The 13,244-nt window shown below is 32.2% G+C and overlaps 1 protein-coding gene across 1 annotated transcript in view; it reads right to left on the bottom strand.

Moving 5' to 3' along the window:
* Positions 1–13,244, bottom strand: part of IRAK4 (interleukin 1 receptor associated kinase 4) — a 45,668-nt gene that overhangs the window by 20,201 nt on the left and 12,223 nt on the right. Inside the window, exons 5-7 of the mRNA XM_031940424.1 lie at positions 8,843–9,003; positions 7,035–7,099; positions 2,538–2,652 (exon numbers count right to left, since the gene is read on the bottom strand). Coding sequence (XP_031796284.1) covers positions 2,538–2,652; positions 7,035–7,099; positions 8,843–9,003 — 341 coding nt within the window. The remainder of the gene's footprint in view (positions 1–2,537; positions 2,653–7,034; positions 7,100–8,842; positions 9,004–13,244) is intronic.

A 13,244-nucleotide genomic window follows, 5' to 3' on the forward strand; every position in this document is an offset into this window, starting at 1 on the left:
ATCCCCCTTCACCTCCACAAAGAATAAACATCGAGAATTTTCCCTTAACCTGAATTCCTGACTCTGGCTGATTTTAAAATACATGGTCATCACACACCTGTATTTTTGATTTCCTTCACAGGCTAACTGCACACTATTTCACAGTCCGATTCTATTTTTACAGCAAAATAACTGTTTGAACATGTATACTTATTTTGTATTTAATTTAAACTTTAACATATTTAACATGTATTGGTCAACCTGCCATCTGAGGGAGAGAGTGGGGGGAAGGAGAGGAAAAATTGGAACAACAGGTTTGGCAATTGTCAATGCTATAAAATTACCCATGCATGTAACTTCTAAATAAAAAGCTATAATTTTAAAAAATGGTAAATTACATAATTAGGAAGTCTATTAAGATAACAATAAATCTAGCATATTTTCAAGAAAAAAAAAAAAGAACTTACTAAGTAAACCACAGTGCTAAGTGCTGCAAATGCAAATAGAAAAGATAGTCCCTTAGGAATCCCTAAAAACCCAAGAGTGCAGTCTATATATATATGGAAAGTTCTGCCTTCAAATCAGATGGCAAGGTCTCAAAGTCCTTAGAGTACAACAGAAAAGCAGATGGTAATGTCTATTCTTTAATGTAATTTCCACAAATAAAATTATATCATTTTCTAATACTGCACCAAGGACCAACAGCGCCAAGGATGGTGCCAAGAACTTTCTTTTCTGGTTGAAGTTGCTAGAGCAACAGTTATTTCCCCAGTGGTTTCCTCTCAAGTTGATGTTTCAGGGCCCTAAGTTTTAAGCATAACTATTCCCAAAAGTCTTAGTTTCAGGGTCATAGGTTGTCTCCAGGACAGTTCAAAATCAGGAAAACAAACAACATAATTGTAAACAAGAAAATTTATTGGGTATTTCAAATTGGATATCTCAGACACATCTAAATGTCAACTAGACCAAAACAAAATGTACATCTCTCCTAAATTTCTTTATTTCTGTTGAAAGTACCATTATTCATTCTGTCATCCAGGTTTATAACCTTGACATCATCCTCAACTCCTTGCTCTCCCTTACTCCACATAATAAAGCAGTTTCCAAAACTTCCTATTTTTATCTCCACTACAACTCTTTAGTATCTTATCACACATGTATTACCTTATTTCAGGCCCTTATTTTATCTTTTACCAGAATTATTTCAGCAATTTCCAAATTATTATTCTCATTTCACGTGTCTCCAATTCAACCTATCCTCCACACAACTGCCAAAGTCATTTTCCTCAAGTGCAGATCTAGAGACATCACCCTTTTACTCAACAAATTCTAGCAACTCATTACCTCAAGAATCAAATGTAAATTCCTCCATTTAGCCTTTAAAATACCTTATTACTTTATTTCAATGTACACTTCTAGTCTTGTTACTCCCCCTTTCATATTGTGGCATTCCTGCCAAATTGGCTGTTTCTATTCTTCATACTTGGCACTCCATTTCTCATGTTTATGCCTTTGCATTGTCTATCCACTATATCTAGATATTTTACTTTCTTACCTCCATCATAAAGAATCCCTTTCTTCCTTCAAGGCATCTCATATCTTTCCCTGATACTCCCAACTACTAGAACCTTCTCTCTCTCAAACTTCCTTGCATACTTAACCATTCAATGTATAGACTTGTAAATATTCTTTTGCATCTCCCATCAGAACAAAAGCCCTTATGATTAGGGACTGTTTTGTTTACTGTATTTGTATCCCTGGTTCCTAGCACTATGTCCTACATATCATAACCAATAAATGCTTATTGACTGATTAATCACTCAAATCCCCAATTGGGGTGTTTACATTTATTTTAGTTAGCCAGAAAACATATTTAATTCAAAGCAGACAACTGAAATGGCACAGAAAGAACAAATGTAGCATTTCCTTTACAAATCTGGAATATATTTTGCCATAAAAATATAAAGATTAATTGCAAAGGGAGTTGACTAGGAAAGGTAACCCATATGGCCAAGGGAACTTATACTTTCCCCTTCTAATTTCATAATGCTTCTCAGGCAGAGAATACTGGGTGAGTACCTAGGACACTGAGAGGTTCAAGTGCATTGCCAACAGTCACATACCAAGTATTTTGCAGAAGTAGTAGCTTGACCCAAGTTTTTTCTGACTCTGAGACTGAGCACTATATCACACTGCTTCTTAATATAAAGACATATCATTAAAGATGCATCATCAATAAAGGAGTTAAGCCTGTCATGAAATAGAACTTGGGATAAAAATGAACAATGAAGTTGCTATATTACCATATACAAATTATTAAAAATCTTCAAACGAATCCTCCAGAGCATTAAAGAGCTCTATGGTACATTTACACTCAAACATATGCAAAAATAGCAAAAGATGAAAAGATATGGACATGTTATGCATTGTATTGTAGAGAGTTCAGATACAGGGAAATCCTAAAATGTGTATAGAATTTGGATAAAAAGCAAAGTGTAAAATTAGAATACTTCAGAAAATTTAAATATCATACTATTTTTTTTAACTAAACAACTTACCAGACAAGATAATCTGTCAAGCAATGAACCATTGGGCATATAGACATACACCAAACAGAAGTTATCACTATCACTTGAGAAACCAAGTAGTTCTACTAAGTTTTCATGTTGACACCTGTGACAAATAAATTTTTAAAGGATTAAGTGTTTGACATCTTAAATATTTAAGATCAGCTCAAAGCTGGATATTTTAAAAGATTAGCTATAAAACAGAGGGCAGCAAGGTGGTGTCTAGAGAGAACATCAAGTCTACAGTCAGGAAGATCTTATCTATAAAATGGGGACACATTGGAAAAAGAAATAACATTTTAATATATTTAACATCTACTGGTCATCCTGTCATCTAGGGGGGGGTGGGGGGTAAGAGGTGAAAAATTGGAACAAGAGGTTTGGCAATTGTTAATGCTGTAAAGTTACCCATGCATATATCCTGTAAATAAAAGGCTATTAAAAAAAAAAAAAAAAAAAAAAAAAAAAATAAAAACATATTATGAAAAAAAAAAAAAAAAAAAAAAAAAAGGAAAAAGAAATAACAAACTACTCCTTTATCTCTGCCATGGAAAACCCTGTGAACCTTGGAGTTAGACACAACTGAATGCCTGAACAACAATAAAACAGCTGAAGAAGAGACCAACTTCTTCACTACTGTTATTAGTTTTTTCCCTTTTATTTTCTTCCTTTCTTTCTTTCTTTCTTCCTTTCTTTCTTTCTTTTCCTTCCTTCCTACCTTCCTTCCTTCCTTCCTTCCTTCCTTCCTTCCTTCCTTCCTTCCTTCCTTCCTTCCTTCCTTCCTTCCTTCCCTTCCTTCCCTTCCTTCCTTCCTTTCTTCCTTTCCTTCCTTCCTTCCTTCCTTTCTTCCCTTCCTTCCTTCCTTCCTTTCTTTCTTTTTTTTTTTTTTTAAAGGCTGGGTCCCCTATCTGATTCATTTGAAAATGCAAAGTAACTCATGGGCCTGATTCCACTTACTGATTGGCAGGGGAGCTTTGAGCTGTTCTATTTCAAATTGGGTTGATTTGTCCTCCTTATATAATCTAGTAAGCATTCTCTCCAACCCAGACCCAGAGGCTCATAATATTGTTGTCCAGTTCAGTTTGGTGACTTGCATTGGTCTGCTGTAGCTTATAACTCCCAAACCCAAGAGTTCCACTAGCTTAGCCTCTCTGGTAGCTGGATTAAAGAGTACTTTTATACTTTTTGTACTTTTATACTCAGTTCCTTTTCTTTTTTAATTTTTTATTATGATCTTAATATCAAATATCAATAAAACAAATTAAACTTCACAATTATTTAAATTTAGAGATTATTCTTTTTTAGTAGGCAATAAATTCAATAATAGAAATAATACAGTTCTGTTCTGCTTTTTGGAGCAAAAATTCCTCAGGTTCTATTAACTTGGAAATTGTGACCATTTAATCAAGGACTGTGATGAATATCTTTGTTTACCTCTTTTCTTCATAACGAGTATGATTGTGGAATTATTTAAAATTTTGGATCACAAACATTTTAGGCATCTTGAAACAAATATGAAGCATCAATATTAAAAAAACTAATTAGAGATGGGTAGAGTCAAAGTGATAGAGAAAAAAAAAACATCTTAAATCCCTCCAAGTAATTTTAAATAATGCCCTAGAACACATTCTGGAGCAGTAAGACTTACAAAAGAATGGAGTGAAACAATTTTACAACACAACTTAGAAGGTTGGCAGGAAAAGTCTCTTGTACCAGGGTAAAATTGGAGCATAGTCTAGTGCAGGTCATGCCCCAGCCAACCAGCAGTAAGCATTGGGGGCAACTGGCAGTGGCAACCCACAGATGATAACAAGGTCAGACAAGTGGTTAGAGGATTATAGGGGTCCTTCTGCAGGCACTGGGGAAAAGGACTCTATTGCACTGCTCATACTTTTATCTGGGTCTTAGCACAGGGCAAGGATGAGCACAACTAAAACACAAGAGTTTGCTGCCCCCGAAGAGCTAGAACCCTTGTCATAGGTGCAGGATGGGAAAGAATGCTTGTGGTCACCCACAGACTAGAACTCAGATCAGGAGAGTAGTAAACATACTTAGATCATACTATCTTGGAAAAACTGAAAAGTTGCAGATCCCCAGAATTATCTCTGAAAATAGCTGCCCCAAAAACCTGAAGCTTAGGACAGTGTTCCCTCCACACTCAAAAGTAGTAGCATGTAGTTAAAAATCAAGAAATAGGATAGAAAAATGAGCAAATAGCAGAAAAAGATCCTGACTATAAAAAATTACTATAGTGAAAGAGAATATCAAAGCACAAACTCACAAGAAAACAACAAATCCCAAATTCCTCTCAAAGCCTCAAAGGAAAATATGAATTGGACAGGCCATGAAAGAGCTCAAAAAGAATTTTAAAAATCAAGTAAGACAGAAAGAGGAAAATTGGGGGTAAATGAGAGGATGCAATAAAATTATGAAAAATAATAGTCAACATCTTAGTAAAGAAGGCACCAAAAATACTGAAAATATTAATACTTTAAAAAAACAGAATAAGTCAAGTGACAAAAGATGCACAAAAATCCAGTGTAGAAGCCTTGAAAAGCAGAATAGAAATATATACAAATATTCACTGAAAAGTCAAAACTGGTCAATTTTTTAAAAATACAAAAATTCACTGAAGAAAATAACTCCTTTAAAATTTGAATTGGGCTAGTGGATGTTAATGATTTTATGAGACACAAAAATACAATAAAATAATCAAAAGAATGAAAAAATAGAAGACATGAAATAATTCATTGGAAAATCAACTGACTTACTTGAAAAATAAATCCAGGAGAGACAATTTAATATATTGGGCTATCTGAAAATGACAGTCAAGAAAAAAAAAAGATCCTAGAAATCATCTAGGAAAACTGCTCTGATATTCTAGAATCAGAAAGAAAAACAGAAATTGAAAAAATCCACTGATAACCTCCTAAAAGAGATCCTCAAATGAAAAATCCCAGAAATATTACAGCCAAATACCAGAGCTCTCAGGTCAAGTAGAAAATACTGCAAGCAAACAAAAACAAAAAACCTATATAATTCAAATATCATAGAGTCATAGTCAGGATAACACATAATTTAGCACTTTCTATATTAAAGAATCAAAGAACTTGAAATATGATATTCTGGAAGGCAAAGGAGCTAATATCAGGGCCAAGAATCACCTACCCAGCAAAACTGAGTATCCTCCACAGGAAAGAATTGATATTTAATGAAATGCAAGACTTTCAAGCATTCCTGATGGAAAGATCAGAACCAAATAGAAATTTTAACTTTCAAATATAAGACTCAAAAAAAAAAAAAAAAAAAAAAAACCAAAAAGATAAAAAGGAAAGAGGAATCATTAGGGAATCAATAAAATTAAACTGTTTACATTCATACATGGAAAATATACTTGTAACTCCCAAAATCTTTCTTCTGACAGTGATACCAACTAAAATAATTTCATCCCCAAAATAAACAAATGTAAATTAACTGCCATGATAAAGATATAAAAGAACTTATAATGCATCTTAGCAAATAAACATTTGACTTACTTCCCAAATGAAGAGAGATGGCTATAGAAGCAATATTAATTTAGCATATAAACTCATTTATAAAATCTAGTATAGGATGATGATGGGTTATCATGGGCAGTAACATTTATAAAGTTGGGGAAAGCAGTTAGGAATAAAAGTAGGCTGAAAAAATAAACTAAATCTTCCTTTAGATAAAGATGGAAAGGGAACAATGAATACAAGAAAAATGGAAAAGAAAAAACCCTAAGCTAATTTTTTTGTCATTAAGGATAGCAGAACCATACTATTTGTTCCCTAACATACTAAAACTTGAGGTGCTTTTAGAAAAGGTAGAAACAACATTAAAGAAAACAAATAATAAAATAATATCTATGTAGCATTTTAAGATTTATAAAACAAAATACAAATCACTTGATCCTTGTAACAACCCTGTGAAGTAGAGCTTATTATTATCCACAGATGAGGAAACCAGCACAGAGGGGTTTAGTGGCTTGTCAGAGTAATAAGTGTCAAAATTTATTCTCATGGCTCTATATCTTTATTAGAGATATTTGGAGATCTCCTTACTTAAAGGCATCTATGCTTGGTAATTCTGAGGATCTTAATAACAAAAAGTGGTGAGAATTGAAATTGTGTATGATTTCTTGTGATATTATTTTAAAACAATGACAATTTACACATTTTGCTAACAACCTATCTATAGTTAAATTGATATAAAATAACAGAATTTTAGAATTACGAGGAATCTTAAAGTTGGTCTAATCTAATCCTTGTATTTTCATTTTACATATAGAAATCAAGAACCAGAGAGGTTTTTATATAAACCTTAACAAAGCCTTAAACAAGATTATACGTATTATATCATAGCTAGGTAAATCTCCTAATTTACATTCTGGTGCTCACTTATTTTTTTTTTTCTGGTACTAGCATTATTTCCTAATGTTCTACAAATTGTCTTTTTAATACTTACTTTGCCATTATTTTTATTTCTTGGTCAAACTGTTGTTTTAATTCTTCAGTACACATATCAGCCATCTATAAAACAAAAATATCACCAAATCATAGATTCTATAATTATTAGACTCTTCAGGTAATCATCAGGCTGGCCTCTGTCAGGTAAACAAATCCCTGAAACCCAGACAGGTAAAATACTTTTTCTAAGGTCACAAAGCTTTTAAGTTGGGCAGATGAAATGGAAGTGAGGGGGGGAAATATAAAATACCAATGAAGGAAATTGTATGAAAGCATATTTATGGAGCAACTTTCAGAGAGTTTTAAATCAGGGACAAAATTAGGTTCTCAGATAGAAATGTTTTTTAAAAGATCCAATAGGTCTTCAGACAGCCAATTCTGAAAAATTCTAAGAAGCATAAGGAGATAGTAACCCAGAATTTTTGCTTATAACTTTCTGTTTACCATAGAAATGTTGCTGTTTTGTAAATAAAATGAAGTGGAAGACAATGAGCCAGAGATAAAATCAAGAAGGTACTACTATACCCAACAATGAATTGTAGTTCTTTTAACTTTAATAATGCGGCCTATGAATAATGATCTTTAGGCTGTGAATGAAGTTTATTCACAACTAAAACAACTAAAATTTTGAACTTCTTTAGGGAATTTTGTCTTTTTTTCCTAGGGTTGTGACAGTACAACATAATTTTAAAAAATTAGTCTGTTTAAAATTGTCCTTATATATAAAAATTGTAACATCTTCCACAAAAATAATACCCTAATGCCTCATGAGGATGTGAGGGTGATTTTAAATTTGAAAAGTATAACCTTTGATAGGTTCTGCTAAGCTGAAAAGGTTTTAAATATGGATCTATATTAGACTACATGTCAGTTGTTTGAAAAGTCTCTTGAAAATTTGAAGAAACTCATCCTAAAAGGATGGTTTTAATGAGAAGGGAGAGGAGAAAGGACTGACTGCAATATCATCTATTAAATTTTAGGGACACTAATTTATTACAGTGGAGAAGCATCTACACTGATGAAAGCACAAATTATTAAGTTGATTAACAAAGAAGAAACTATAAAATACCATATAGATGTCAACGATTACTTATTTAAATTTTTAAGCATTTTGTCCAATCTTGGATATGTCTACTGATGAGAGAATAATTATATGTTTCTTATCATTTTAATAACAGAGATAATTCATTTTTATATTATGCTTCAAGGTTTAAAAAGCAGTTTCCTCATAACAATAGACAATGTAAGTATTACTTTCTTAAGAGGTTAAGTGCCCAAAGTCAGAGAAATAAAAATCTTAAAGCTTGATATGAATCTACTTCTCCTAACTTCAAATCCAGAGCCTTTCCATTATGCCATACTGCCTGGCATATATAAAGTTTTGGGTAATGCTTACTTAAGTGTTAAAAGTAAACATTGCTTTCAATTTATTTCAGTGCAATAAAAAATTTGTCTAAAATTGTTGCTTTTCTGGCCAGGGTAGGGTCTCTAATTCCTGCTACTAGAGGATTTTGAGGCTGATGGATTGTTTAAGTTTAGGAGTTTTGAGTTACAGTAGAAGTAAATCTAGTTATGAGGCCACTGGACTGCCTAAGGAAGGAGTGAAACAACTCATACTGGCAACAGGGTAGGTCAAACTTTTCCATGTGAATCAGCAACAGGATTGGCCTGTGAGTTGGCTGTGCACTTCCAGCTATATATATAAAAGAGAGATCCAATCTCAAAAAAAAAAAAAAAAAAAAAAAAAAAAAGGCATTTTATTACAAAATGACCATCTAATTTCTGCTATAAAGAAAGTTAACTTACAGTTGTAAGTTTCTTCACTGCCACAATTCTGTTATTGATATAGCCCTTATATACAACTCCAAAGCCTCCCTCTCCCATTTTGTTTCCACCAGCTGATATAGGGAGCTCATCAAAGTTATTTGTAACATTTTTCAGTTCATAAAATGAAAAACTCTGGAAACCTGTAATATCAATGAGAAGAAAAAAGTTCATTAAATAAAAGAAAATTCAGAGGTTCTAGACAATCAATGATTTGTTCCAATTTAAACACTAACCTGCAAGAAATTGCCTCTTATTGATTTATACTTGAAAAAAGATTAAAATTATTTTTGTTACCAAATCTCTGTTTGAATGTCTTTCTTACAGGTTTAATAGAGAGGATTCATAATTTTTTCACACATATACACATACTTAGACTGGTATTGTCTATGTGACCACAATCTTGTAGGTTACTACAAGTTACTTGAGCTCTTGCTGTTTGTTTATCTTATCGATTCATAGCTCATGATCTAAAGTATATTTGGTTAATTTATTACTCATTAATAAACTTGTAATTTTTATTTTTTAATTGAATAGTTGTGTCTGACTCTTCATCACACCAATTATAGTTTTTTGCTTTTTGTTGTTGTTGTTTTTTAGCAAAGATATGAGAGCAATTTGCTATTCTCCAACTCATCTTATAAATGAGAAACTGAGGCAAGCAGGGTTAAATGACTTGCCCAAAGTCACACAATAAATGTCTGGGATCAGATTTGAACTCAAAAAAAGGAATCTTTCCAAGTTGAAGCCCAGGACTATCAAAAGGCAGACTTGGATATGATTGGGAAATAAAGGCTAAAGGAATTAAGAAAATAGAAAAAAAGGCAAGGGAAGTATCAGATCAGTATATGGAAGAAGCAATTTTGAAGGGCTTTAACCAAAGTCTACTAAAATGATATATAAAAAGAATGAACAAAGTTTGAGAAAGTAGGAAATAGAAAAGAAAATATAAGAATTAAAGGAAAATTCTTATCTGCTTGCACTGACTGTGATTGGAGAGTTTAGAAGTAAAGGGTCTTAGAATTTTAGAAAAAGATGTTCTAAGGAAGAGTTTTCACAAGATTTAAGAAACTTTTAGAGAAATGCCTCTTTGACAACTACTGTTATGTTTCCCCAAATAATATGCTCCCTTCCTCAAACATTGTAAGATTACAAAACAAATTTCATAAGACTGAAGTGAAAATTCAACAAATAACATATTAACTGATTGATAAGAGAAAATAGTTTCCTTAGTATGTTTTAAATAATTATGCTAAAACTCTTTTGTAAAAAAAAAAAAAATATATATATATATATATATATATATATATATTAAGTAGCTTTTCCTGCTTGGATTACAAGTAAAATGCCTCAGGGTAAGGAGAGATGTGCCCTTTATTTGCCCTCTTATTATACTGGTAAGGTTAGTTAAGAAAATAAACGGAGCTGACTTGGCTTTTTGGGTGATTTAAAAAAATAAACAGTTCATGGGGAGCTGGGAGTGCCACTATGAATATTTTGAACATGAGCCATCATGTTCATCATGGGAGAAATTAAATTTAAAAATTGTTATTAGTAATTATAAATAAAGAATTAATTTGGTTGAAATTTTTGTTCCAAAATTAAAACAGATTTGTCTCTAAAGTAATTTGGCAAAACTTGTTCTTTATCTATTTTTCAAACAGTTAATATTTGTTGTGTCCAGTCATTCAGTCAAGTCCAATTCTTTGTGAACCCATGGACCATAGCATGCCAGGCCCTTCTGTCCTCCACCATCTCCCATAATCTATCCAAGCTCATGTTTGTTGATTTCATGACACCATCTATCCATTTCATCTTTTGCCATCCCCTTCTCCTTTTACCTTCAATATTTTCCAATATCAGAGTCATTTCCATTGAGTCCTGTCTTCTCATTAAATGGCCAAAATATTTAAGTATTTGTTTTTCTAATGAATCATCCAAATTAGCATCTTTAATTGACTGATTTGATTTTTTTTTTTTTTTTGCTTTTCAAGGGACTCCAAATCAAAAAACATCAATTCTGAGTTAAAATCTGGCCTCAGACACTTACTAGTTGTATAACCCTAAACAATTCACTTGATCCCATTTGTCTCAATTTCTCATCTGTAAAATGAGGGGTAAAGAGAGTGGCAAATTACTCCATATCATTGCCAGGAAAACCCCAGATAAATTCACAAAGAGTTGGACATGATTAAAAAATAATAAACAAGAAATTCAGGTAGTCCAGTAATTCTTAAATTATTTCTCTTTGATCTATTTTTCAGTTTTTTTCTATGAGATTTTGACATTTTCTTCTATTTTACTTTGTTTTATTGTTTCCTGATGTTTCATGGAGTTATTAGCTTCCACTTGACCAATTTTAGTTTTTAAGACATTATCTTCTTCAATGAGTTTTGTAACTCTTTTACTGGGCAATTTTGATTTTTAAGGAGTTATTTTCTTCAGTATTTTTGTACTCTTTTTACCAAGCTGTTAATTATTTTTGCAAGTTTAGCATTTTCCCTTCCTCTCCAAGTTATCCTCTGCTGATCTTATTTGATTTTTTAAATAATTTTTTTTGCTCTTTTCAAAAACATTTCTTTAGTTCTCTTAAGTGGTGGGTTTGTGTCTAATTTGTTTTTTTTTTTTTCATTTTGGTTTGATTTTGGTATTTCCAAAGGCTAACTTGTAGATATTTCTAAGACTTTATCTTCTTTTGTGTTTGTGTCTTGAGATTTCCTGTCAGCATAAATTGTGGTATGTGAGTGTCATGAAATATTTATTGTTCTATTGGAAATGATGAATAGGATGCTATCAGAAAAAAAAAAAACAAAAAAACAAACCAAAGTCCTCCATGAATTCAAGCAAAGTGAAATATACTGTATAAAAAGTAATAACAAAGTTTTGGGATGATCAGCTCTAAATGATTTTGCAAATCTCAGTAGTACAATCATCCAAGACTACTCTGAAGGATTTAGGATGAAAAATCCTATCCATACCTAAAGAAGGAATTGATTGTGTTTGATATAAATGAAAGGTTTCTCTCTATCTCTCTGTCTCTTTCTCTCTCAGTGTCTCTCTTTCCCTCTCTGTCTCTCCCTGTCTCTTTCTCACTTTATTTTTTTTTTTGAGGGCTTTTTTTTATTAGGCTGTGAGATCTGTTTTCTTTTACAACATGATTTTTATGGAAATTTTTTTATACAACTTCACATATGGTTTTTTAATGGGCTTGAAAGTGGGGATAATAGATCTGGAACTCAAAAGTTTTAAAAACAAATGAAAAAATTGTTTTAAATATAATTGGGGAGGATAGCTAAATGGTGTAGTGAATAAAGCACTAGCCCTAGATTCAGGAAGATCTGAGTTCAATTAACAATGTGTGACCCTAGGTAAGTCACTTTACCCCAACTGCCTCGCAAAAAAACAATAAATAAATAATTTTTTTAAATTGTAATTGGGGGAAAATATTAAATAAATAATTAGATGAAGTGAAGGTGGTTACCAGATACATCTTGCCCCTTTCTCTCTCTATATGGCATTCAAAGGAGGGAGAAGAGATCTGAGTATGGAGCTAAATTCTATTAGAAGCCCAATATGTAGTCTTACTGCTGGAGTGTGGTGGGCAATGTAGTTTTTACTTTTTATTTTCTGGGTATCCTAAACCATGGAGACTATTGAAGCTACTTTATCTCTGGGTCATTGTTTTCTATTTCAAAAGGACTTAAAGAGATTTTGAGGATCTGGAAAAAATATCTAGTTCTAGTGTGATTTTTTCCCTTGAGAAAGCAGGGTTTTCTCTTTGTGATCACTACTTTCTTTTCTAGATATCATTCCTTTGATGTTATGTCCTAGAGTTTGCCAGAAATTGAAATTAACATCACTAGCCCAACTATAGCTTACAAAGAATTTACAAAGAATTTTACAATAGAATATTCTCTTCAGTTTTTTCTTTCTGAAATTTTTAAAATAAAATAACTTTCCTGTTGAAACGTGCTCATTCTTTTCAAATAGTTCAAAGAAAATGTATGTTATAATGAGGATTTCTTTAATGTATAGATTGAACTAGATGGTCATTATGGTTCTTTACAATTGTCAAATACTTTGTCTCTGTGGCAATTGTTCATCAATCACAGTAATCTGGAATACAGTTTACCTCATTCTAATTACTTAAGTTATTCAGAGGCAGATATGTGTTTTCTTACTATTATTTATCCCCTTAAAGAGAGGATTTCAACAAATAGAGATGGGAGTGTATTCAAGGCATGAGGAGGAATCAAAGATCTAAAACTGGAAGGGACCTCAAAGACCATTTTCATCAGTGCTTCTAACCTCTATTTACAGATGAGAAAACTAAAGCCTGTGGTGCTTAAATGACTTACATAAATAGTAAATGTTAAGTGATAGG

Source organism: Sarcophilus harrisii, chromosome 5 (genome assembly GCF_902635505.1).
Source record: "Sarcophilus harrisii chromosome 5, mSarHar1.11, whole genome shotgun sequence".
NCBI lineage: Eukaryota > Metazoa > Chordata > Mammalia > Dasyuromorphia > Dasyuridae > Sarcophilus > Sarcophilus harrisii.